The sequence below is a fragment of the Leucoraja erinacea genome, chromosome 19, assembly GCF_028641065.1.
Source record: "Leucoraja erinacea ecotype New England chromosome 19, Leri_hhj_1, whole genome shotgun sequence".
Taxonomy (NCBI): domain Eukaryota; kingdom Metazoa; phylum Chordata; class Chondrichthyes; order Rajiformes; family Rajidae; genus Leucoraja; species Leucoraja erinaceus.
The window spans coordinates 2577803-2605734 of record NC_073395.1 but is presented as its reverse complement, the minus strand read 5'-3'; the positions used below and the strand labels follow the sequence as shown (position 1 = coordinate 2605734).

General features: G+C 47.5%; 1 protein-coding gene across 1 annotated transcript; it reads left to right on the top strand.

Moving 5' to 3' along the window:
* The first annotated feature begins 287 nt into the window (after window positions 1-287).
* Window positions 288-27502, top strand: LOC129706528 (sodium- and chloride-dependent GABA transporter 1-like). The gene is made up of 13 exons (XM_055650892.1): window positions 288-672; window positions 1938-2069; window positions 5533-5633; window positions 6785-6894; window positions 11855-11987; window positions 13257-13391; window positions 15679-15782; window positions 17300-17424; window positions 19776-19888; window positions 20685-20816; window positions 21745-21847; window positions 26207-26307; window positions 27317-27502. Exons 1-13 carry the CDS (start codon window positions 459-461, stop codon window positions 27500-27502), a joined length of 1689 nt encoding a protein of 562 aa, XP_055506867.1. The 5' UTR covers window positions 288-458.
* Window positions 27503-27932: the final 430 nt, after the last annotated feature.

The window sequence follows — 27932 nt, the reverse complement described above, 5'->3', positions numbered from 1 at the left end:
AATGGGCAACGTTTCGGGCCGAACCTTCTGGAAATAGGCAACGTTTCGGGCCGAAACCCGGAAGGGTTTCGGCCCGAAACGTTGCCTATTTCCTTAGCTCCATAAATGCTGCTGCACCCGCTGAGTTACTCCAGCACTCTGTGAAACGTCACCTATCCACGTTCTCCACAGATGCTGCCTGACCCGCTGAGTTACTCCAGCACTCTGTGAAACTTCACCTATCCATGTTCTCCACAGATGCTGCCTGACCCGCTGAGTTACTCCAGCACTCTGTGTCTATCTTCGGTTTGAAGCAGCATCTGCCGTTCCTTCCCAAACAGAAGGGAGGACACATTTACACTAACAAACTCCTTCTGTTCCTTTCAGACTTGCAGTAAGGTGTGAGGACAAGCCCTTGACTCCAGGCCGGGACGTCAGAGTGTGGATAAACCCTCGGTCCATGTGAAGCAACAGAGCGGATGGAACAAGGTTCGCAGGAGATCAGTTTCCTCCCGGGCTTGATGGAGCCAGTGCCGGAGGGAGGAGTGGACACACGGGCGGCTAAAGAGGAGGAGCTGCAGGACAGGGGAAGCTGGAAGGGGAGGTTTGACTTCCTCCTGTCCTGCGTGGGGTACGCCATTGGACTGGGCAACGTCTGGAGATTCCCTTATCTCTGTGGGAAGAACGGTGGAGGTACGTCACGGCGCTGAATAACGCCGCACGCCGGTCGACGGATCTGAGCGGCCACGGTGGTGCAGCGGTAACGTCGCTGCCTTACAGCACTTGCAGCGCCAGAGACCCGGGTTCAATCCCGCTTAGGGGTGCTGCTTCTGTACGTTCTCCCTGTGAGTGCGTGCGTGTGTGTGTGATAGTGTCATAGAAACATAGAAACATAGAAATTAGGCGCAGGAGTAGGCCATTCGGCCCTTCGAGCCTGCACCGCCATTCAATATGATCATAGCTGATCATCCAACTCAGTATCCCGTACCTGCCTTCTCTCCATACCCCCTGATCCCCTTAGCCACAAGGGCCACATCTAACTCCCTCTTAAATATAGCCAATGAACTGTGGCCTCAACTACCCTCTGTGGCAGAGAGTTCCAGAGATTCACCACTCTCTGCATGAAAAAAGTTCTTCTCATCTCGGTTTTAAAGGATTCCCCCTTATCCTTAAGCTGTGACCCCTTGTCCTGGACTTCCCAAACATCGGGAACAATCTTCCTGCATCTAGCCTGTCCAACCCCTTAAGAATTTTGTAAGTTTCTATAAGATCCCCTCTCAACCATTCGCTTTCTTCACTGCCTGCTGCACCTGCATGCCTACCTTCAATGACTGGTGTACCATGACACCCAGGTCTCGCTGCATCTCCCCCTTTCCCAATCGGCCACCATTTAGATAATATATGTACAGGGATCGCTGGACGGCACGGACTCGTGGGCCGAATGGCCTGTTTCTGCGCCCTATCTCTGAACTCAATGAGGGCAGTGCAGCGGGTATGCAGGGAATGGAGGGACAATAGACAATAGGTGCAGGAGTACAGGCCATTCAGCCCTTCGAGCCAGCACCGCCATTCAATGCGATCATGGCTGATCATCCCCAATCAGTACCCCGTTCCTGCCTTCTCCCCATATCCCCTGACTCCGCTATCTTTAAGAACCCTATCTAGCTCTCTCTTGAAAGCATCTAGTGAGCCTGCCTCCACTGAGGCAGAGAATTCCCCAGACTATCAACCTGCAGGCAGAGGAGATTAGTTGATATTGGCATCATATTCGGCACGGACATTGTGGGCTGAAGGGCCTGTTCCTGTGCTGCACTCGTCTATTTCATGGATAGGTGACGTTTCAGGGATTAATAAATTAATAACCCCAACACTAGCACGAGGTCCTTGGGATTAATATTTGCCTGAATTTCAAAATTCAGTTCCTTCGCTGTAATAATGTTCCATGTATTATATTCCAGGTGCCTTCCTGATCCCGTATTTTCTGACGCTGATATTTGCTGGAATCCCCCTGTTTCTGCTGGAGACGGCTCTGGGCCAGTACACTTCCATCGGGGGCCTTGGTGTCTGGAAGCTCGCTCCCATGTTCAAAGGTCAGTGTTTCTCAACGTTTGATGTGGAACTGGCTTTGCTAAAGGCAACTTCTGCTATCGACTAGAGTGTAGCTCCCACTCTGATCCATGCGTGCAGGGATCTCTGGAGAGGTAGACACAAGGTGCTGGAGGAACTCAGCGGGTCAGGCAGCTACTTGGGTGGTATAAGCTCCCCGAGCTTATGGAAGCGCCGTTCATAAGCCTGATAACAGAAGGAGAAGAAGCTGCTCCTGAGTCTGGTGGTGTGCGCCTTCAAACCTCTGTACCTTCTAACAGATGGGAGTGGGGTGAAGGAATGGCCGGGGTGGGACAAGTCTTTGGTGATGATCCTTCTCTGAAGAAGGGGCTCGACCTGAAATATCACTGCCTCAGAGGGCGGTGGAGGCCGGTTCTCTGGATGCGTTCAAGAGAGAGTTAGATAGGGCTCTTAAAGATAGCGGAGTCAGGGGATATGGGGAGAAGGCAGGAACGGGGTACTGATTGGGGATGATCAGCCATGATCACAGTGAATGGCGGGACTGGCTCGAAGGGCCGAATGGCCTACTACTGCACCTATTGTCTATTGTCTATCACCCATTACTTCTCTCCAGAGATGCTGCCTGGCCCGCTGAGTTACTCCGGCATTTTGTGTGCAGTTTTGGTCTCCAAATTTGTGGAAGGACATTCTTACTATTGAGGGAGTGCAGCGTAGGTTCACCAAGTTAATTTCCAGGATGGCGGGATTGTCATATGTTGATAGAATGGAGCAGCTGGGCTTGTATACTCTGGAGTTTAGAAGGATGAGAGGATATCTTGTTGAAACATATAAGATTATAAAGGGATTGGACACGCTAGAGGCAGGAAGCATGTTCCAGATGTTGCGGGAGTCCAGAACCAGGGGCCACAGTTTAAGAATAAGGGGTAAGCCATTTGGAATGGAAATTAGGAAAAACGTTTTCACCCAGAGAGTTGTGAGTCTGTGGAATTCTCTGCCTCAAAGGGCAGTGGAGGCCAATTCACTGGATGCTTTCAAGAGAGAGCTTGATAGGGCTCTTAAAGATAGCGGAGTCAGGGGATATGGGGAGAAGGCAGGAGCAGGTAACTGATTGTGGATAATCAGTCATGATCACATTAAATGGTGGCGCTGGCTCAAAGGGCCGAATGGCCTACTCCTGCACCTATTGTCTACTGTGTCGAAGTCTTTGATGATGTTGGCTGCTTTCCCAAGGCTGCGTGGGAAGTGCAGATGGAGTCAATGGTGGGGAGTGTGGTCTGTGTGGTAACCATGACTAATAACTCTTCACCAGCAAGTTATCATTAAAACCTTTCTAACAGTAAGCCTCCTTCAGATCGAACCCATTTTAATCCTGACTGAGAGGAGTGCATGGTATTAATGTAGAAAAGGTTTACAGTATACCTTAATACCAGTGCCAATATATTGGAGACAAGGAACTGCAAGTGCTGGAATCACAAGCAAAGTGCAGAGTGCTGGAGTAACTCAGCGGGTCAGGCAGCATCTGTGGAGAACATGGATGGGTGACGTTTCACAAAGTGCTGGAGTAACTCAGCGGGTCAGGCAGCATCTGTGGAGAACATGGATAGATGACGTTTCACAGAGTACTGGAGTAACTCAGCGGGTGCAGCAGCATCTATGGAGCTAAGGAAATAGGCAACGTTTCGGGTCGAAACCCTTCCGGGTTTCGGCCCAAAACGTTGCCTATTTCCAGAAGGGTTTCGGCCCGAAACGTTGCCTATTTCCTTCGCTCCATAGATGCTGCTGCACCATAACTCAGCGGGTCAGGCAGCATCTGTGGAGAACATGGATAGGTGACGTTTCACAGAGTGCTGGAGTAACTCAGCGGGTCAGGCAGCATCTGTGGAGAACATGGATAGGTGACGTTTCACAGAGTGCTGGAGTAACTCAGCGGGTCAGGCAGCATCTGTGGAGAAACATGGATAGGTGACGTTTCACAGAGTGCTGGAGAGTAACTCAGTGGGTCAGGCAGTATCTGTGGAGAACGTGGATAGGTGACGTTTTAGGCATTAATTAATGAATTAATAACCCCAATACCAACACACAAAAACCATAAATGAATAACTCCAATACTAGTACACCCCCCCACCCTTCCAAGGTCCTTGGTATAAGATAGATTCTTATAAGAGATAGATTCTATCTGAGATAGTACGGGTGTCAGGGGTTATGGGGAGAAGTCAGGAGAATTGGGTTAGCAGTGAGAGATGGGTCAGCCATGATTGAATGGCGGAGTAGACTTGATGGGCCGAATGGCCTAATTCTGCTCCTACCATTTATGATCTTATGATAATCAGAGACAGTCCACGGGGTCATAGTTGAGGTTGGTGTTGTGTAGTGTTCAAGAGCCTGATGGCTGTTGGCCAGAAGCTGTTCCTGAACCTGGAGGTCACGGTTTTCAGGCTCCTGTACCTTCTCCCCGATGGTAGGAGTGAGATGAGAGCGTGGCCAGGGTGGTGTGGGTCTCCTGATGATGCTGGCGGCCCTTATGAGGCAGTCGCGGTGGCGCAGCGGTAGAGTTGCTGCCTCACAGCGAATTCAGCGCCGGAGCCCCGGGTTCGATCCTGACTACGGGTGCTGTCTGTACGGAGTTTGTACGTTCTCCCCGTGACCTGCCTGGGTTTTCTCCGAGATCTTCTGTCTCCTCCCACTGTCCAAAGACATACAGGTTTGTAGGTTAGTTGGCTTGGTAAATGTACAAAAAAAATTGTCCCTAATGGGTGTAGGTTAATGTGCGGGGATCGCTGGCCGGCGCGGACACGGTGGGCCGAAGGGCCTGTTTCCATGCTGTATCTCTAAACTACAGTAGATCCCTTCGATGGTGGGGTAGGTGAGTGCCCGTGATGGTCTGGGAAGTGTCCATCCACCACTTGTAGTCCTCTCTGTTCCTGAGCGTGGGAGTTGTCGAACCAAGCCGCGATGCATCTGGCCAGAGTACCCTGCCCTCCCTCCATGTCCCCCACAGATGCTGCCTGACCCGCTGAGTTCCTCCAGCACCCTGTGTCGTACAGTGGTCATAGTTTGCACAATAACCTGCCCTCTTGTCTGTTAACCTGTCTGAGTAGAGCTAAGGGCATTATCAGAGCCCCCACACACCCACAATTTGGACTGTTCATACTGCTTAACTCTGGGAGGAGGTACCGCAGCATGAAGAGCGGGACAACCAGGTTCTGCAACAGCTTCATCCCCCAGGCCATAAGATTACTGAACAATCAAAAAAACCGAGGCTAGAACTTTTTAAATATCGTCACTTTTAAAAACTTTTTAATATATATTTATTTTACAGAACTATGCGCATGACGCATTTTTATGGACGCACCTGGAACTTTTAGCTTTTAACTGATTTTGGAGAGTAAAATGCAACGAAATTTCGTTCAAGGTGCACTGTGTCTAGGTGTATATCTGAATGACAATAAAGTTTTCATTCATTCATTCATTCATTCATGTTAACAGGTGTTGGAATGGCTGCTGTCATCTTGTCATTTTGGCTCAACATCTACTATATAGTCATCATCGCCTGGGCTCTCTACTATCTCTTCAGCTCCTTCACAATGGTGAGTCCCCATCAGTATGGGCCGAAGGGCCTGTACCTCTGCTATCCTCTTCTATATTCTATAAGGAGATGTCTGGGCTTTTTGATCATGTCACCATAATCCACAAGTAGTTGCTCTACTCAACAGCCAACAATCTGTAGCCTCCCTTTGATCTGGTATGTTGTTGGTTCAATGCTTGATCAATGGTGTTTTATCATTAATGTTTTATTATTATTAATATTTAGTGTTTTCTGAGTCATTCGTAACTGTCACTGTGTGTCATGTTGTTACTTGTGGGTGGAGCACCAAGGCAAATTCCTTGTATGTGAATACTTGGCCAATAAACTTACTTACTTACTTACTTACTTAAGACCATAAGACATGGCAACAGAATTAGGCCACTCAGCCCATCGATTCTGCTCCGATATCCAATCATGGCTGATCTATTTCTCCCCCTCAACCCCATTCTCCTGCCTTCTCCCCGTAACCTTTGATACTTTTAGACGCGTGTACTTTAGAGGTACAGTGCGGAAACTGGCCCTTCAGCCCATCGAGTCCGCGCCGACCAGCGATCCCCCCGCACACCAACTTACACACACCTGGGACAAGTTTATAACTTACAGAAGCCATTAGCCTACAAGCCAGTGTACATCTTTGGGATATGGGAAGAACCCGGGGAAAACCCACTCGGTCACAGGGAGAACGTACAAACTCCGTACAGACAGCGCCCGTAGTCAGGATGGAACCCGGGTCTCTGGCGCTGTGAGGCAGCAACTCTACCGCTGCACCACCACCGCGCCACCCTTCCTAACCACGGAGGTAGAGAACACATCAGCAAGTGGAAAGTTGTCGGAGATGAAGGGGGAGGATACTGGACATTGTGTGTCCTGTGGAGGCTGGACTAGTTCTCATGGGTGATATCATGTTCGCACACAAACATTGAAAAGATCATAAGTGATAGGAGTAGCATTAGGCCATTCGGCCCCACAGGTCTACTCTGCCATTCAGTCACGGCTGATCTATCTCTCCCTCCCAACCCCATTCTCCTGCCTTCTCCCCATAAGCCCTGACCCCCCCGTACTCATCGAGATAAATAGCAGGAAGACAAGTTCTGGATTTTCCTTCCTCCTGGTAAACCCGTTGATTGAACGATGTACTGATCCTCTCTGCAGGACCTTCCGTGGCAAAGCTGTGACAATGACTGGAACACGGAGCTTTGTTTCTCCAACTTCTCGCTGGTCGACACCACCAACCTGACCAGTGCCGTGACTGAGTTTTGGGAGTAAGTGATGTTCATTCTCACTGGTGAACTGGAGCGGGCTGCATCAAAGATCCTATAGCGGAGCAAGATAGACCACTCCTTCCAAATGCAATGGGCTGACGTGTAGTACGCAACGGAGCGGAACGTGGGCCTTTCCTTCATCCATTTCAGTAACCGGACCCGACCCGACCCGACCCGCAGTGTAATCAACGTTGCGGGGGAACAGTTTGTGTTAATATATTATAATTCTGAAAATGAGGAGAAGATTTTTCCCAAATAACTTTTATTTTTACGGGGATGTTTCCGTGACCGACTTCCGTCTCCGCTCCAGTATCTTTGCTCCGCTACGGGATCTTTGGTGCGGAGACGGAAGCCGGTTACGGAAATGGGGCCGAAAATGACCCGTGAATCTGCCCATGACCGCACTGCGTCTATTTCGTCGAGTGGACCATCTTGCTCGCTGTAGGGTCTTGGGGCAGCGTTAGGCAATAGACAATAGGTGAAGGAGTAGGCCATTCGGCCCTTCGAACCAGAACTATGATTTAAACCGTTGAACATATTAGCCGGTGACAGACGGTGAATTATTTTATTAATTACAATTAATTCATTAATGTTAATTGTGTTAAGAATGACATCTGTTGGAGACATTAAATGTATTCACTGATAGCAACGACAGTCACAGAGTGCTGAAGTAACTCAATAGACAATAGGTGTAGGAGTAGGCCATTCGGCCCCTCGAGCCAGCACCGCCATTCAATGTGATCATGGCTGATCATCCCCAATCAGTACCCCGATCCTGCCTTCTCCCCATATCCCCTGACTCTGCTATTTTTAAAAGCCCTATCTAGCTCTCTCTTGAAAGCATCCAGAGAACCGGCCTCCACCGCCCTCTGAGGCAAATAATTCAGCGGGTCAGGCAGCATCTGTGGAGAACATGGGATAGGTGACGTTTCACAGAGTGCTGGGGTAACTCAGCGGGTCAGGCAGCATCTGTGGAGCTAAGGAAATAGGCAACGTTTCGGGCTGAAACCCTTCCGGGTTTCGGCCCGAAACGTTGCCTATTTCCATAAGGATTTCGGCCCCGAAACGTTGCCTATTTCCTTCGCTCCATAGATGCTGCTGCACCATAACTCAGCGGGTCAGGCAGCATCTGTGGAGAACATGGATAGGTGACGTTTCACAGAGTGCTGGAGTAACGATGATCGCATTGAATGGCCTACTCCTGCACCTATTTTCTATGTTTCTATGTTTCATTCACAGCATGAAGTGCGAACACATTAAGTGAAACACTCCCAGTGCCAAGTGCGTGTTGGACTTGGATGGGAGCTCGGAATGAGTGACGTTGCAAACTTTCATGGTGATCCCTGGAAGGAAGGTTTATGCTGTAAACGGAAAATCACCCTGATGTTCTTCGGAACTTATGACGTGCTGTCATATTAGGCTGATGTTCTTGCTCCTTAGTTTCCTGGTCCTCCCAAAATATTCCAAATGGAATTTAAACTGGAGGTGGCGGAGGGTGGACTTAAACAAAAAAGGGTTCTTGGAGAATAAGAGCTACCTTAAATTTAGTTGCTTCAGTATGAAGAAGAGTTTTGGCCCGAAACGTTGCCTACTTCCTTCGCTCCATAGATGCTGCCGCACCCGCTGAGTTTCTCCAGCACTTTTGTCTACCTTAAATGTAGTTGCGTCTGGTTGGGTAACTATGGCAGGGTGAAGATGCTATTCCATGCTTTAATTGTGCGGGGGATGAATGAATTGCTGTACACATCTGTCTCGGTAGCTGGTTATTTTACAACTAACTTGTGGTTCGTCAGCCTGCAGAGACGTCCCGGCCCGAAACGTCACCTGCCCATTCCAACCCAGTTTCACTTCATGTGCAGGAAGGAACTGCAAGTGCTGGCTTAAATCAAAGATAGACACAAAATGCTGGAGTAACTCAGTGGGACAGGCAGCATCTCTGAGCATCTTATAAATATTGATTTCCCTAATTTCAAGTAACCCTTTCTTTCCCTCTCTCTCTCTGTCCCTCCTTCATCCTAGTCATCCTGCTAGTAACCACTGTTCACATCCATACATCCCTTCGTTGTCACCTCTTCCACAGCCAACAATGGACCATTGTGGGCTCCAACTTTCCTCAGTCGCCAGTGCCTCCTCTGATTTATTCTGAACCTTTTCATACCTCTAGTTTCCCTCTTCCCGGACTCTCAGCCTGAGGAAGCGTCTCCACCCGAAATGTCACCTGTTCCTTTTGTCCACAGATGCTGCCTGACCCACTGAGTTACTCCAGCACTCTGTGAAACGTCACCTATCCATGTTCTCCACAGATGCTGCCTGACCCACTGAGTTATGGTGCAGCAGCATCTATGGAGCTAAGGAAATAGGCAACGTTTCGGGCCGAAATCCTTCTGGAAATAGGCAACGTTTCGGGCCGAAACCCTTACGGGTTTCGGCCCAAAACGTTGCCTATTTCCTTAGCGCCATAGATGCTGCCTGAGATGCTGCCTGACCCGCTGAGTTACTCCAGCACTCTGTGAAACGTCACCTATCCATGTTCTCCACAGATGCTGCCTGACCCACTGAGTTACTCCAGCACCCTGTGAAACGTCACCTATCCATGTTCTCCACAGATGCTGCCTGACCCGCTGAGTTACTCCAGCACTCTGTGTCTGTCTTGGGTGGAACTGCATTTGATGTTTCTCTACATAGTTGCCGATCATATACACGTCACTATGGGATCGCAGGAATGGAAATCAATATTTCCAGTAAAGGCAGAGAAGCTGATGGGAATGGTCACTCGAATGGTTACAGCAACTATTCCAAAAACATCTTACTGAGCAACTGGGAGAAATTGTTCCTCCACTTGCCGATGATGAGATCTACCATTAAATTTTATATTTTGACTGTAATATCTGGTAAGAAATGGAAATGATAGATTTGAAAGATTGGAAGATTCATTTACAGATACAAATCCCTTTAGATTTTAGACAAATACAGGCCCTTCGTACCAACCAGCGATCATGCAAGAGCTGGCTGCTCTTGAACACGAGGCGCAGTTGTCTTTCTTACAGTTTGGCTTTCTTCCCAACCAATTGTTCAAGCGCTTTTGATTGCAACATGCGCCTTCATTTAGTTCAACAAAGAAACTGACAAGTTACTAAAGAATTAAACAAGTACATCAGAACTGTACTACACCCACTAGGGACAATTTACAATTTACAGAAGCCAATTGTCTACAAACCCAATGTCTAAGGCGTGTGGGAGGGAACTGGAGATCCTGGAGCAAACCCACGCAAGTCACAACTTCTTCTTCTCCTTTCATGTGGCGTGCACGGCCTGAAGTTGCAGGACAACTTGTTCTATTTGATGGCACACAAAAAAGCTGGAGAAACTCAGCGGGTGCAGCAGCATCTATGGAGCGAGGGAAATGGGCAACGTTTCGGGCCGAAACCCTGAAGGAAATAGGCAACGTTTCAGGCCGAAACCCTGAAGGAAATAGGCAACGTTTCGGGCCGAAACCCGGAAGGGTTTCGGCCCGAAACGTTGCCTATTTCCTTCGCTCCATAGATGCTGCTGCACCCGCTGAGTTTCTCCAGCTTTTTTGTGTACCTTCGATTCTCCAGCATCTGCAGTTCCTTCTTAAATATCGTTCTATTTGATCTTCTGTTTGTGCACGTCGAGTTGTGAGAACGGAGAGGATGAGAAGGAGTTTCTTCCCAGAGGCCAGTAGGACTGTAAACTCCGATCTCACCAGGGACTAACTCTACTGAACCACTCTTCTGCTGTGTGGCGGCTTTTTAAAATTGCTGTTTTTTTCCTTTTTCTTCCCTCCCACAAATGTGCACTATGTGAATCTGCGATTCTGTTTCATTCTGTTTGGAGTTTGTTTATTTTTTTCTGCACAAAGTCCGCGAGCATCGCCACTTTTCATTTCACTGCACATCTCGTATGTGTATGTGACAAATAAACTTGGCTTGACTTGAGTATGCAGATGTATAGAAACATAGAAACATAGAAATTAGGTGCAGGAGTAGAGGCCATTCAGCCCTTCGAGCCTGCACCGCCATTCAATATGATCATGGCTGATCATCCAACTCAGTATCCCGTACCTGCCTTCTCTCCATACCCCCTGATCCCCTTAGCCACAAGGAACACATCTAACTCCCTCTTAAATATAGCCAATGAACTGGCCTCAACTACCCTCTGTGGCAGAGAGTTCCAGAGATTCACCGCTCTCTGTGTGAAAAAAATTCTTCTCATCTCGGTTTTAAAGGATTTCCCCCTTATCCTTAAGCTGTGACCCCCTTGTCCTGGACTTCCCTAACATCGGGAACAATCTCAAGGGGTTGGACAGGCTAGATGCAGGAAGATTGTTCCCGATGTTGGGGAAGTCCAGGACAAGGGGTCACAGTTTAAGGATAAGGGGGAAATCTTTTAGGACCGAGATGAGAAAAACATTTTTCACACAGAGAGTGATGAATCTGTGGAATTCTCTGCCACAGAAGGTAGTTGAGGCCACAGTTCATTGGCTATATTTAAGAGGGAGTTAGATGTGGCCCTTGTGGCTAAAGGAGAGAAGGCAGGTACAGGATACTGAGTTGGTGATCAGCCATGATCATATTGAATGGCGGTGCAGGCTCGAAGGGCCAAATGGCCTCCTCCTGCACCTATTTTCTATGTTTCTATCTATAATGTACATAATGAATGTGCAACATGTTGAAAATCCAGCGGCGAGCAGAAAAAGGTACGACTCTTTGGGCGACTACTCACCACCATACAGGTGAGAATGTCGCGGGGTGAAGCCTGTATGGTGGTGAGTAGTCGCTCAAAGAGCGTACCTGTTTCTGCTCACTGCTGGATTTTCAACATGTTGAAAACTTCCGGCCACCTGCTGCAACTAATGACGGGTGCCGGCAAGTCGCCGAAAAAAATCGCGTAAGTGGGACAGGCCCTTTATAAATATATATATTCTGTATATTTTCAGGCGAAATATGCACCAGATGAGTAGTGGTCTGGAGGAGCCCGGCACCCTACGTTGGCCTTTAGCTGGGACCCTGGCCCTGGCTTGGATTCTCGTTTACTTCTCCATCTGGAAGGGCGTGGAGTGGACGGGAAAGGTAGCTCTCGACGTTCCTGCTGTGTTTCACCCTGGGAAACAGTGAGGAGAGTTTAGACATATAATAATAATAATAATAATAATAATATATTTTATTGTCATTGCACATAGGTACAACGAGATTTGGTACGCATCTTCCATCCGATGTCATAACTTAAACAACTCATAAAATTTAGATTTAGATCCCCCGAGAAACATGATTTATATTTTAAAAAAAGAACATTGAACAGTCTAAAGGTTGAGGTGTACACCAAGTGTATCGGGGTATAGTGAAAGGCTATTTCTGGCGTGCTATCCAATTTTGGGTGGGGATTTATTTACACAGAGGGTGGTGGTGGCAGATTGTAGATGGATACGCAGGGAATTGATCGATATGGATCACGTGCGGACTTGGCTTCATGCTCTGTACAGAGATTGTGAGCTGAAGGGCCTGTTCCTGTACTGTACTGGCCTGCATTATATGTTAACAATTAGTAGGCTATAAATATATGAATGACATTATTTACAGATTAATGTGATCAAGCCATAAACATGCACGACAAAGAAAGTGAAGGGAAATATTCTCTAATTCCCTAACAGAATCTTTTGACATAATTGAGCTCATTAAATGGTATTCTGCTCTTAGAAATGCACATTTTTTTCCTGCCTCTCCAAACAGAAATGTTTTCAGTTTATTTTTAACGGTACAGCATGGGAACAGGCCCTTCGGCCCACCGAGTCCATGCCAATCACCGATCACCCTTTCGCATGAGTTCTATGTTAACCCATCTATGTTTTCTCATCTGCTCCCCACACACTGGGGGGGAGGGAGTTTACAGAGGGACGATTAATGTACAAAGTCGCACGTTGTTGCGATGTGGGAGGAAACCGGAGCACCCGGAGGAAACCCACACGGTCACAGGGGGGAGAACGTGCAAACTCCACCCACACAGACAGCACCCGAGGTCAGGATTGAACCTGGGTCTCTGGTGCTGTGAGGCGGCGACTCTACCCGCTGCGCCACTCTGCAGGAACTTGTTGCCTCCGTTTATTTTCTGCACTAATCTTGACCACGTGCAGGGGATGAAACCAGGGGCCGACAACCTACGGCCCCTGGGCCGAACGCGGCCCGTAGCTCGAAATCATCCGGCCCGCAGGCAGATTTTTTCCCCCTGTAATCATCACTGACGTGACTGCAAGACGGGGCCAAATATCCCCCTACAGATTCCCCCATTCCAAATATTCCCCCATTCCACTTCACCGTTCTTCCTCTCTGCCTTCCTGCCACCAGGTTGTGTACTTCTCCGCCACCTACCCCTACGTCATGCTGTTCATTTTGTTCTTCCGCGGAGTCACCCTCCCTGGGGCGAGGGAAGGCATCTTGTTCTACCTCACTCCCAACTTCAGCAAGCTCGCCAGCTCCCAGGTGAGTATGTCGGGGGTCTTCAACCTGAATGAATGAATGAATGAATGAATGGATGAATGGATGGATGAATGAATGAATGAATGTATGTATGATGAATGAATGAATGGATGAATGAATGAATGGATGAATGAATGAATGCATGATTTGAATGAATGAATGTTTGAATGAATGAATGAATTAATGAATGAATGAATGAATGAATGAATGACAAGAACTTTAAGACCTTTGCCTTCCATCACAGTGAGGAGGTGCCTGGTAGACTCACTGTGGTGGATGTTAAATCTGTGTTAATTGTGTGTTTTGTTATTTTATTCTATGTTAGCCAATAGACAATAGGTGCAGGAGTAGGCCATTCGGCCCTTCGAGCCAGCACCGCCATTCATGTGATCATGGCTGATCATCCCCAATCAGTACCCCGTTCCTGCCTTCACCCCATATCCACCTGACTTCGCTATTTTCAAGAGCCCTATCTAGCTCTCTCTTGAAATAGAATTGTTATGACTGCAAGGCACGACATTTCGTTCAGACTGAAAGGACACTTTGACTTTATGAATGAATAAGTTTATTGGCCAAGTATTCACATACAAAGAATTTGCCTTGGTGCTCCGCCCGCAAGTGACAACAACGACATACATTGACAGTTAGGAATGCGGCATTAAACATTAAACATTAATAATAAAGCATTATTTATTAAGCATGTGATTAAACAACCTAACCGCGATCCTTGTGGAAAATGCCAACGTCAATGACTTCCCATTGACCATCGACACAGAGAGGCAGAACGTCCACAAGTTCACATGTTATAGTAGAATTAGGCCATTCGGCCCATTGAGTCCACTCCGCCATTCAATCATGGCTGATCTCTGCCTCCTATTCCCATTCTCCTGCCTTCTCCCCAGAACCATAGACAACAACCAATAATAGACAATAGACAATAGACAGCCATCTCTGCCTTCAAAATATCCACTGACTTGGCCTCCGCAGCCCTCTGTGGCAAATAATTCCACAGATTAACTGCCCTCTGACTAAAGAAGTTCCTCCTCACCTCCTTTCTAAAAGAGCGCCCTTTAATTCTGAGGCTGTGTCCTCTGGTCCTAGACTCTCCCACCAGTGGAAACATCCTCTCGACATCCACTCCATCTATGCCTTTCATTATTTTGCAAGTTTCAATCAGGTCCCCCCCCCCTCAACCTTCTAAACTCCAGCGAGTACAGGCCCAGTGCTGTCAAACGCTCATCAAATGCTAACCCACTCATTCCTGAATCATTCGTGTAAACCTCCTCTGCACCCTCTCCAGAGCCAGCACATCCTTCCTCAGATACGGAGCCCACATTTGCTCACAATACTGCAATATGGAACAGAGGCACTTAGACAATAGACAATAGACAATAGCCAATAGACACTTGATGGCTTCTATGAATTTCTCCTATTCAATACAAACTAATACTTTCTTTAGTCAGAGGGTGGTGAATCTGTGGAATTCTTTGCCACGGAAGGCTGTGGAGGCCAAGTCAGTGGATATTTTTAAGGCAGAGATAGATAGATGCTTGATCAGTACAGGTGTCAGAGGTTATGGGGAGAAGGCAGGAGAATGGGGTTAGGAGAGAGAGATAGATCAGCCATTATTGAATGGCAGAGTAGACTTGATGGGCCGAATGGCCAAATTCTACTCCTATTCCAATACATGTTCAAATACAACTTGCCCATACTGACCAACACTATCTACATCCCATCTACACGAGTCCCATTTGCCCATGGATGGCCCCTAGTCCTCTAAACCTTTCCTATCCATGTACCTATCCAAGTGTCTTACAGAGTCGAAAAAAAAAAAATGAATGTCTTATCGAGCCGAGACAAAGGAACTGGTTCACAACAAGGACACAAAGTGCAGTCGTAACCACAGAACATCAACCACCCATTCACACAATCCCGACACTAATCTAATCCAATGTTATTTTCAATACTCCCCAGATTCAGTTATTCGCCTACACACTAGAGGCATTTTACAGAGAGCCAATTAACATACAAGCCTGATGTGGTACAAAACCAAAGCACCCGGAGAAAACCCACGCTGTCACAGGGAGAACGTGCAAACTCCACACAGAGAGCACCCAGGGTCGGGAATGAATCTGGGTCTTTGGTGCCTTGAGGCGGCAACTCTACCGCAGCGCCACCGTGCCGTACATTTTTTAGATTGCATGATTTTTAGACGTTTTGTGGTCGGTGTTTGCTTTGATGAACCCTCGTTTATCAATCTCCGCTGATGGATGGCTGTTCCTCTGGGCAGGTCTGGCTTGATGCGGCGACACAGATATTCTTCTCCTACGGGCTTGGTCTGGGATCACTCATCGCTCTGGGCAGTTACAATCATTTCCACAACAACATTTACAGGTAAATCACTTTGCTGAAATGAAGCCAGTCGGAAAATAAGGTCACCAGGTTAATTCCCGGGATGGTGGGACTGTCATACGCTGAGAGAATGGAGCGGCTGGGCTTGTACACTCTGGAGCTTAGATGGTTGAGAGGGGATCTTATTGAAACATATAAGATTATTCAGGGTTTGGACACGCTAGAGTCAGGAAACATGTTCCCGATGTTGGGGGAGTCCAGAACCAATGGCCACACACAGTTTAAGAATAAGGGGTCGGCCATTTAGAACGGAGACGAGGAAACACTTTTTCCACACAGAGAGTTGTGAGTCTGTGGAATTCTCTGCCTCAGAGGGCGGTGGAGGCAGGTTCTCTGGATACTTTCAAGAGAGAGCTAGATAGGGTTCTTAAAGATAGCGGAGTCAGGGGATATGGGGAGAAGGCAGGAACGGGGTACTGATTGTGGATGATCACATTGAATGGCGGTGCTGGCTCGAAGGGCCGAATGGCCTCTACTCCTGCACCTATTGTCTGTTGAATGGTGGCCGATTGGGAAAGGGGGAGATGCAGCGAGACCTGGGGGTCATGGTACACCAGTCATTGAAGGTAGGCATGCAGGTGCAGCAGGCAGTAAAGAAAGCGAATGGTATGTTAGCTTTCATTGCAAAAGGATTTGAGTATATGAGTCTAGGCAGAGAGGTTCAAACTGTTCCGGTCCTGTACTCTTTGTACAGGGTCTTGGTGAGACCACACCTGGAGTATTTGCGTACAGTTTTGGTCTCCAAATCTGAGGAAGGACATTATTGCCATAGAGGGAGTGCAGAGAGGGAAGGTTCACCAGACTGATTCCTGGGATGTCAGGACTGTCTTATGAAGAAAGACTGGATAGACTTGGTTTATACTCTCTAGAATTTAGAAGATTGAGGGGGGATCTTATAGAAACTTACAAAATTCTTAAGGGGGTTGGACAGGCTAGATGCAGGAAGATTGTTCCCGATGTTAGGGAAGTCCAGGACAAGGGGTCACAGCTTAAGGATAAAGGGGAAATCCTTTAAAACCGAGATGAGAAGAACTTTTTTCACGCAGAGAGTGGTGAATCTCTGGAACTCTCTGCCACAGAGGGTAGTTGAGGCCACAGTTCATTGGCTATATTTAAGAGGGAGTTAGATGTGGCTCTTGTGGCTAAGGGGATCAGAAGGTATGGAGAGAAGGCAGGTACGGGATACTGAGTTGGATGATCAGCCATGATCATATTGAATGGCGGTGCAGGCTCGAAGGGCCGAATGGCCTACTCCTGCACCTAATTTCTATGTTTCTATATTCACTGGAACACATGGCCTATCATTCAGAGCAAGGGGGAGAGTCGCAATGGAAATGAACAGAAAGGAGGGCTTTTGTGAAAATCCAAACATTGTTTTCAGAATTAACAAATGGCTAAAGACTATCTGTCCTATTAGCCACAGGGGGAGGCAAAATTAGATGAATTGCATTTGGGATGTCTGTAATTGGATTGCATGTCTGTGTGCTTCCCGTCTCCAGAGATTGCCTCATTGTGTGCAGCGTCAACTCCTGCACCAGCATATTTGCTGGTATTGTCATCTTCTCCGTCATTGGCTTCATGTCCCACATCACCAACAAACCCATCAGTGAACTGGCATCGTCAGGTAAGGACAGAGGCGCTTCTAGTAGCCCATAGTCTGTAGCCTCCTTGTGCTCTGGTATTTTATTTAATTCACATGTTTAACAAATAATGTTTTATGTGTCATTCCTAACTGTCGCTGTACGTCATGTTGTCACTTGCGGGCGGAGCACCAAGGCAAATTCCTTGTATGTGAATACTTGGCCAATAAACTTATTCATTCATTATTGCTGTTCAAGTGGAGACCTCGGCATTTTGAACAATGCTGAACTTGCCGGTTACAATTTGGCGATGGGAACTCAGGAATTCTTGTGTACTGCAGCAGTGTAATCCATTACCATACACTCATGGAGTGGCACAGCATAGAAACAGGCCCTTCGGCCCAACTTGCCCACACCGACCAACATGTCCCAGCTACACTAGTCCCACCTGCCTGCGTTTGGCCCATATCCCTCTCAACCTGTCCTATCCATGCACCTGCTTGGCGGAAAGAACTGCAGATGCTGGTTTAAATCGAAGGTAGACACAAAATGCTGGAGTAACTCAGCGGGACGGGCAGCATCTCTGGAGAGATCTGAAGAAGGGTCTCGACCCGAAACGTCTCTCCAGAGATGCTGCCTGTCCCGCTGAGTTACTCCAGCATTTTGTGTCTGCCTATCCGTGTACCTGTCTAACTGTTCCTCAAACGTTGTGATAGTCCCAGCCTCAACGTTCTCCTCTGGCAGCTTGTTCCATACACCCACCACCGTACACACAAAGATCTCACCCCTCCGGTTCCTATTAAATCTTTCCTCTCTCACCTTCAACCTGTGACTCGCATTTAAGAACGATCGTGTGTGTGTGTGTGTGTGTGTGTCTAGTAAGATCTTTACTGAATTAAATAAATAATTCCACTGCATCTATTTGCATCTGGCACTAAAGTGCGACCACTCCATGTACTAGAAGAGGCAGATTTCATTATATAAAAGAGGAAGCATAAAGTCACGTTTAATATGCTGGACTTTGATTAAAAATTTAGGTTTATTAATGACCCGTGTACTGACGAACAGCAAAAAGTGTTTTTTCTTTGCATGCTATCTAACCAGATCAGATAATACTATACATAAATACAAATCGAGTCAATACAGGTGCTGTCTGTGAGGAGTTTGCACGTTCTCCCTGTGACTGCGTGGGGTTTCTCCAGGTGCTCCCGTTTCCTCCCACGCTCATAAGACGTGTGGGTTTTCGGCCCCTCTGTAAATTGCCCCCAGTGTGCAGGGAGTGGATGAGTAAGCGGGTAGAATAGAACTAGTGTGATCGATGGTCGGCGTGGACTCGGTGGGCCGAAGGGCCTGTTTCTGTGCTGCATCTTGCAATTCAATTGATCGATAGATCTAGACGGAGGCAGTTCACATTATAGTAGAATTAGGCCATTCGGCCCATCGAGTCCACTCTGCCATTCAATCATGGCTGATCTCTGCCTCCTAATCCCATTTTCCTGCCTTCTCCCTATAACCCTTGACACCCGTTCTAATCAAAAGTTTGTCTACCTCTACCTTAAAAATATCCACCGACTTGCCCTCTGTGACAATGAGTTCCACAGATTAGCTACCCTCTGACTAAAGAGTTCCTCCTCAGCTCCTTTCTAAAAGAGCGCCCTTTAATTCTGAGGCTGTGACCTCTGGTCCTAGACTCTCCCACCAGTGGAAACATCCTCTCCACATCCACTCTATCTATGCCTTTCATTATTCTGTAAGTTTCAAGGGGTCACACAGTTTAAGAACAAGGGGTCGGCCATTTAGAACTGAGATGAGGAAAAACGTTTTCACCCAGAGAGTTGTGTGTCTGTGGAATTCTCTGCCACAGAAGGCAGTGGAGGCTAATTCACTGGATGTATTCAAGAGAGAGTTAGATTTAGCTCTTAGGGCTAACGGAATCAAGGGATGTGGGGTGAAAGCAGGAAAGGGGTACTGACCTTTCCGTGCCCGGGTGGGATTAGAAAGGGAATACGCCCCGTCTACGGGCACCCTGAGGGAGTTCCGGGACCGCTGGGCTCCGCAGGGTGTTGAATGTATCCTCAATAAGGATTGTATCATAGTTGTATAGTAGTTTATTATGGATACATGTTTGTATTGTATTATGGTGGTGGGTTCTGGCTTGTTTTATTGTAGTGTACATATTATTTTTTATTAATTGAATATATTTTTTGATTTAAAAAAAAAAAAAAAAAAGGGGGTACTGACTTTGGATGATCAGCCGTGATCATATTGAATGGCGGTGCTGTCTCGAAGGGCCGAATGGCCTCCTCTTGCACCTATTGTCTATTGTCTATTGCTGACGTTTGTGCGCTCCTGTGGTACTGGGGAAGGTGTAACGGTCTTGTGGTTCCCTGTACAGGACCTGGCCTGGCGTTTCTTGTGTACCCCCAGGCAGTGACTCAACTACATCCAGCATCACTCTGGGCCATTCTCTTCTTCTCCATGCTACTGATGCTTGGCCTTGACTCGCAGGTCAGTATTTTACCAGCATCTGCAGTTCTTTCTTAAACAAGTGATAGAGGTGAGGAGGGGGTTGGTTGGTAGATGGGTGGAGCAAGTGACAAAGTCTGGAGGTGAAAAGGAGACAAAATGGTGTTGGGTACGGACACCATCCTACAGCGAACAAGATAGTCCACTCAACAAAATAGACCTAGTACGGTCATGGGCAGATTCACGGGTCATTTTCGGCCCCATTTCCGTAACCGGCTTCCGTCTCCGCACCAAAGATCCCGTAGCGGAGCAAAGATACTGGTGCGGAGACGGAAGTCGGTCACGGAAACATCCTCGTAAAAATAAAAATTCTTTGGTAAAAATCTTCTCATTTTCAAAATTTTAATTTATGAACACAAACTGTTCCCCCACAACGTTGATTACACTGCGGGTCGGGTCGGGTCCGGTCCGGTTACTGAAATGAATGGAAAAAAGTCGGGACGGGAGAAGTGTGTGTGTCTGTGTGTGTGTGTGTGTGTCTGTGTGTGTGTCTGTGTGTGTGTGTGTGTCTGTGTGTGTGTCTGTGTGTGTGTGTGTGTGTGTGTCTGTGTCTGTGTGTGTGTGTGTGTGTGTGTGTGTGTGTGTGTGTGTGTCTGTGTGTGTGTCTGTGTGTGTGTGTGTCTGTGTCTGTGTGTGTGTCTGTGTCTGTGTCTGTGTCTATGTCTGTGTCTGTGTCTGTGTCTGTGTGCTGGGGCGGGAAAGAGAGAGGGCAGGAACGGGGTGAGTGTTACCTGAAGTTGGAGAATACTAAAGTTAATCCAAGGCCTCTCGTCGTTAGTTCTGTACGGTGGAAGGCTTTGTTACCGCTCTCATGGACGAATACCCGCGAAGTTTGCGTCGACACAAAAAGAAGTTCATCGGGTCGGTGTGCTTCATCTCGTACCTTGCCGGGTTGTGCATGGTCACTCAGGTATGTGTGACATCATCTCCTCCCACCTGTCTCATTCATGTCATGCTTTGCAGACCCCTGACTGGATGTGGATCGCCCAACACCTCCGCTCATAGAAACATAGAAAATAGGTGCAGGAGGATGCCATTCGGCCCTTCGAGCCAGCACCGCCATTCATTGTGATCATGGCTGATCGTCCCCTATCAATAACCCGTGCCTGCCTTCTCCCCATATCCCTTGACTCCACTAGCCCCTAGAGCTCTATCTAACTCTCTCTTAAATCCATCCAGTGACTTGGCCTCCACTGCCCTCTGTGGCAGAGAATTCCATAAATTCACAACTCTCTGGGTGAAAAAGTTTTTTCTCACCTCAGTCTTAAATGACCTCCCCTTTATTCTAAGACTGTGGCCCCTGGTTCTGGACTCGCCCAACATCGGGAACATTTTTCCTGCATCTAGCTTGTCCAGTCCTTTTATAATTTTATATGTTTCTATAAGATCCTACCACTCGCATTACCGCATTAACCAACCTGATCTCCCGGTGGCTCAGCACTTCAACTCCCCCTCCCATTCGTAATCTGACCTCTCTGTCCCTCCTCTCCTCCAGCCTCCCTGTAGTCAGTCTGAAGAAGGGTCCCAACCTGAAACGCCACCAACTTGTATAGATGAAGTCTTGTATCATGGCCAATGAAGTCAGGTCGTGTCTGGAGAAGGTCCCAACCCGAAACGTCACCTATCCGCGTCCTCCATATACGCTGCCCGACCTGCAGAGTTACTCCAGCACTTTGTGTCTTTCTTTGCTAAGCCAGCATCTGCACTTCCTTGTCATTACACGCCCTGTGCCCCAAGTTGATTGACAACTAACATGGTGAGAGGACAATTTCTAACGTGTGTTGGTAGCTTTGTGCACCTTGTATTGTTGATGTCTGTGTGTGTGTTTGTGAACACAGGGTGGTCTGTATATCTTCAAGTTGTTCGATTACTACTCAGCCAGTGGCATGACTCTCCTCTTCCTGGTTTTCTTCGAGACCATCTCAATATCTTGGTTTTATGGTGAGTGCCGGATTTATATTACCTGATTTCCTTTAACCAAGAACAAAAACGTGTAGCACGGTGGCGCGGTGGCGCGGCAGTAGAGTTGCAGCCTCTCAGCACCAGAAACCCGGGTTCAATCATGACCACGGGTGCTGTCTGTGTGGAGTTTGCACGTTCTCCCTGTGGACCGCGTGGGTTTCCTCCGGGTGCTCCGGTTTCCACCCACATCCCAAAGACGTGCGGGGACGAGGAAACACTTTCTCACACAGAGAGTGGTGAGTCTGTGGAATTCTCTGCCTCAGAGGGCGGTAGAGGCCGGTTCTCTGGATGCTTTCAGGAGAGAGCTAGACAGGGCTCTTGAAGATAGCGGAGTCAGGGGATATGGGGAGAAGGCAGGAACGGGGTACTGATTGGGGATGATCAGCCATGATCACATTGAATGGCAGTGCTGGCTCGAAGGGCCGAATGGCCTACTCCTGCACCTATTGTCTATTGTTTGTGGGTTAATTGGCCCTCGGCAAATTGCCCCCTCGTGTGTAGGGAGTAGATGAGAAAGTGGGATAACAGAACTAGTGTGAATGGGCGATCGATGGTCAGCATGGACTCGGTGGGCCGAAGGGCCTGTTTCCATGTATGTTTCATACTGTTTGTAGTAGGTGGAACAAAGCTGGAAGAGAGGTGGGGCGGGACAAAGTTTGGCAAGTGAGAGGTGGATACAGGGGAGGGGGGGGTTGATAGGGAGATGGTTGGACAAGGATAAAAAGGAAACAAAAAGTGGGAGATGAGTGAGGATGGAATGTGAAGCCAGAGGATGGATGGAATGTGGGGGGGGGGAGGGGAGGGGGGACAATGTAGGTGGAGGGGGGGGAGGGGGAGGAACAATGGAGGTGGAGTGGAGGGGGGAGGTGGGGGGGAGGGGAAGGGGACAATGGGGGGGGGGGGGTGGGGGGGGAGGGGGGGACAATGGAGGTGAGCAACCAGGTGGGCCACAGGGAGAGGGAAAAAAGGTCATGTGATTGGAACAGAATTAGGCCATTCATAGAAACATAGAAATTAGGTGCAGGAGTAGGCCATTCGGCCCTTCCAGCCTGCACCGCCATTCAATATGATCATGGCTGATCATCCAACTCAGTATCCCGTACCTGCCTTCTCTCCATACCCCCTGATCCCTTTAGCCACAAGGGCCACATCTAACTCCCTCTTATATATAGCCAATGAAATGTGGCCTCAACTACCCTCTGTGGCAGAGAATTCCACAGATTAACCACTCCCTGTGTGGAAAAATAAAATCCTCATCTCGGTCCTAAAAGACTTCCCTCTTATCCTTAAACTGTGACCCCTTGTCCTGGACTTCCCCAACATCGGGCACAATCTTCCTGCATCTAGCCTGTCCAACCCCTTAAGAATTTTGTGTTCGGCCCATCAAGTCTACTCCGCCATTCAATCATGGCTGATCTACCTCTCCCTCCTACCCCCATGCTCCTGCCGTCTCCACACCCCCCCTGACAAAAGGTGGAGACATGGGGTTTTGGATCGCCATGGTAGTTGCAATGGCTGCAACATTTAGTCAATCACCTCAGAAGTGGTCGAAGATAGACACAAAATGCTGGAGTAACTCAGCGGGACAGGCAGCATCTCTGGACAGAAGGAATGTGTGACTCTTCAGGTCGAGACCGTTCTTCAGACATCAGTCTGAGGAAGGGTCTAGACCTGAAACATCGCATCAGTCAGAAGAACGTCACCCATTCCTTCTCTCCAGAGACGCTGCCTGTCCCGCTGAGTTGACTTGACTCTGCGGCTGGCACGGACACTTTAATAACTGGCACTGGCCACTTAAATCAGCGGCCCCGGACATTTTTTTATGATTGGTTTACTGTATTTTAACATTGTGTTTTTTACCTGATTTTAACTATTTATTCTGTTCCATCAGGGACTGGATTGGTTTTTTTTTTAGTGTTATTATGTGAGAAGTGTTTTAAATTTCATGTGCGAGGCTCCGCTATTCACTGGGAAACGTCTTTTCATTTTGCACTGTACTTGTTGCTTGCAAGATGACAATAAAGGTTGATTGATTGATTGATTGATTGAGTTACTCCAGCATTGTGTGCTTATCTTCGGTTTAAACCGGCATCTGCAGTTCCTTCACACCCACCTCAGAGGTGGTTCCCGTTTGGCGGCTAGAAGCAGGAATCGACCTTTTTGTGGAACTTGGCTTCTGCTGAGCAAAGTGGAGGAACAAAGATGTGCAGTGAGAGAGCAGGCAGCCCTGTTCCCCTCAGCTTCCCATCGCTGAAGTCATGGATTAAACAACGCAGTTACAACAGCGGGGAACTGCAGCTCAGAGTCACTCTCTACCCACCGTTTATTAAACTGCTTGTGGAGGAGGCGGGAGAGAGGGCTGCCGAGAATATTGAGATTATGGCGTACAGTTTTGGGCTCCTGATCTGAGGAAAGACATTCTTGCCATAGAGGGAGTACAGAGAAGGTTCACCAGACTGATTCCTGGGATGGCAGGACTTTCATATGAAGAAAGACTGGATAGACTCGGCTTGTACTCGCTAGAATTTGGAAGATTGAGGGGGGATCTTATAGAAACTTACAAAATTCTTAAGGGGTTGGACAGGCTAGATGCAGGAAGATTGTTCCAGATGTTGGGGAAGTCCAGAACTATGGGTCACAGCTTAAGGATAAGGGGGGAATCCTTTAAAACCGAGATGAGAAGAACTTTTTTCACACAGAGAGTGGTGAATCTCTGGAACTCTCTGCCGGCAGAGGGTAGTCGAGGCCAGTTCATTGGCTATATTTAAGAGGGAGTTATACTAATCTCTTATGTGGAACCTTGTCGAAAGCCTTACAAAATTCTTAAGGGGTTGGACAGGCTAGATGCAGGAAGATTGTTCCTGATGTTGGGGAAGTCCAGAACAAGGGGTCACAGTTCAAGGATAAGAGGGAAGTATGCAGTAAAAATGCAGACTGGAGTTGTACTAACATGAACCATTGGAAGGGAAGGGAAGGATTATGGTTTGTGGCCTCATGTGCATTCTTGAAACTGATGCTAAACGCTCATGCTTGCTTGCCCCAGTTGAAACCCACTACCCCAAATACATTATGCCTTCCATTCTATTGGCTTTAATCCAATTGCACATTACTGGAGTAGTTAGACATACAGTATTATACACCAAAAAAGGATCAAGTTGCCAATTCCATGCATAATAAAGTATAATTCAATGAACTGCAGACAGAAGTTCAGGAGTGAATAACCCTGTCTGCACTGAGATATCTTTTAGAGGCCGTTGTGACTGGGAATTGAATAATGCAGGTTATTTAGTTTGTGGGAAACATAAGGCCATAAGTGATAGGAGCAGAATTAGGCCATTCGGCCCATCAGGTCTACATCACCATTCAATCGTGGCTATGTATCTTTCCCTCCTATCCCCATTCTCCTGCCTTCTCATTGAAACATAGAAATTAGGTGCAGGAGTAGAGGCCATTCGGCCCTTCGAGCCTGCACCGCCATTCAATATGATCATGGCTGATCATCCAACTCAGTATCCCGTACCTGCCTTCTCTCCATACCCTCTGATCCCCTTAGCCACAAGGGCCACATCTAACTCCCTCTTAAATATAGCCAATGAACTGGCCTCGACTACCCTCTGTGGCAGAGAGTTCCAAAGATTCACCACTCTCTGTGTGAAAAAAGTTCTTCTCATCTCGGTTTTAAAGGATTTCCCCCTGATCCTTAAGCTGTGGCCCCTTGTCCCGGACTTCCCTAACATCAGGAACAATCTTCCTGCATCTAGCCTGTCCAACCCCTTAAGAATTTTGTAAGTTTCTATAAGATCCCCCCTCAATCTCCTAAATTCTAGTAATCAAAACCACTAACCCACAAAGAATGGTGGGTGTATGGAACAGGCTGCTAGAGGAGGTAGTTGAGACAGGGACTATCCCAACATTTAAGAAGCAGTTAGACAGGTACATGGATAGGACAGGTTTGGAGGGATATGGACCAAATGCGGGCTGGTGGGACTAGAGTAACTGGGACATGTTGGCCGGTGTGGGCAAGTTGGGCCGAAGGGCCTGTTTCCACACTGTATCACTCTATAACCCATACTAATCAAGAATCTATCGATCACTGCCTTAAAAATATCCATTGACATGGCCTCCACAGCCTTCCGTGGCAAAGAATTCCACATGATAGAAAATGTAGCGACATTGATAATTGCAGTTGCAGGAAACTTGGGCAAAATACAAGTTCTGGCCATGATTGAATGGTGGAGTATACTTGAGGGGTCGAATGGGACCTTGTGATCCACGTAAATGGTGATTGGAACACGGCAGGTAATATTATAAATAATATTTGTCTGATTTTGTTCGCAGGAGTCAACAAGTTTTATAAAAACATTGAGGAGATGATTGGGTACAAACCGTGCATTTGGTGGAAGCTTTGTTGGGTATATTTTACACCCATTATAGTTCTGGTAAGACTAAGACCTCCTTAATATTGTTAAAACATTCTCAAAGGGGCATTAACCATATAACAACCATATAACAATTACAGCACGGAAACAGGCCATCTCGACCCTTCTAGTCCATGCCGAACACTTATTCTCCCCTAGTCCCATCTACCTGCACTCAGACCATAACCCTCCATTCCTTACCCGTCCTGATACCTATCCAATTTATTTTTAAATGATAAAATCGAACCTGCCTCCACCACCTTCACTGGAAGCTCATTCCACACAGCTACCATTCTCTGAGTAAAGAAGTTCCCCCTCATGTTACCCCTAAACTTCTGTCCCTTAATTCTCAAGTAATGTCCTCTTGTTTGAATCTTCCCTACTCTCAGTGGGAAAAGCTTATCCACGTCAACTCTGTCTATCCCTCTCATCATTTTAAAGACCTCTATCAAGTCCCCCCTTAACCTTCTGCGCTCCAAAGAATAAAGCCCTAACTTGTTCAACCTTTCTCTGTAACTTAGTTGTTGAAACCCAGGCAACATTCTAGTAAACCTCCTCTGTACTCTCTCTATTTTGTTGACATCCTTCCTATAATTAGGCGACCAAAATTGTACACCATACTCCAGAACTGGCCTCACCAATGCCGTGTACAATTTTAACATTACATCCCCGGGCATTGAATGGCAAATGTGCTTTGAAGTGACATTTTGCTCTTCGGAGTGATGTCATTACACCTTTTATTTATGAATGAAGGAATGAAAGCTTACTATCACCTGTGGGATTATTGTTTTGAATACACAAGGTATGTAAAGGGGGGGCCACATAAAGGGCGCCAACAGTTACAACGTGTTCAACAATGGCCCCCCTTCTCGTGAAGGTTTGTTTGACCGTACCTGCGCTTGGGTCAACAAGAGTTGCTTTTTAAATGTGCTATAGAAATAATGGTGACTTGACTAGACTCAGTGTAGATACCTGGACATTGTATGTGATGTGTTTATCTCCTCACCCAGTTTTCTCCTCTGCTTTACAGGGAGTGTTTCTCTTCAGCGCCGTGGAGATGTCACCTTTGACCCTTGGCAACTATGTCTACCCCAAATGGGGTCAGGGTATTGGCTGGTTTATGGCCCTCTCCTCCATGGTCTTCATCCCGGGATACATGGTCTACTTGTTCTTCACCACCGAGGGAACTCTGGTGCAGGTACGGAGAAAAACATAGAAACATAGAAATTAGGTGCAGGAGTAGGCCATTCTGCCCTTCGAGCCTGCTCCGCCATTCAATATGATCATGGCTGATCATCCAACTCAGTATCCCATACCTGCCTTCTCTCCATACCCCCTGATCCCCTTAGCCACAAGGGCCACATCTAACTCCCTCTTAAATATAGCCAATGAACTGGCCTCAACTACCCTCTGTGGCAGAGAGTTCCAGAGATTCACCACTCTCTGTGTGAAAACCTTCACAAGACCAAACCTCATCGTGGCAGAATTAGGCTATTCAGCCCATTGAGTCTCCATCTTCTTCTCCTGCCTTCTCCCTGTAACTTTAGACTTCATACTTTAGAGATGTGGTGATGAAACGGGCCCTTCGGCCCACCGAGTCCGTGCCGACCAGCGACACCAACACTATCCGACACAAATTTTAAAAT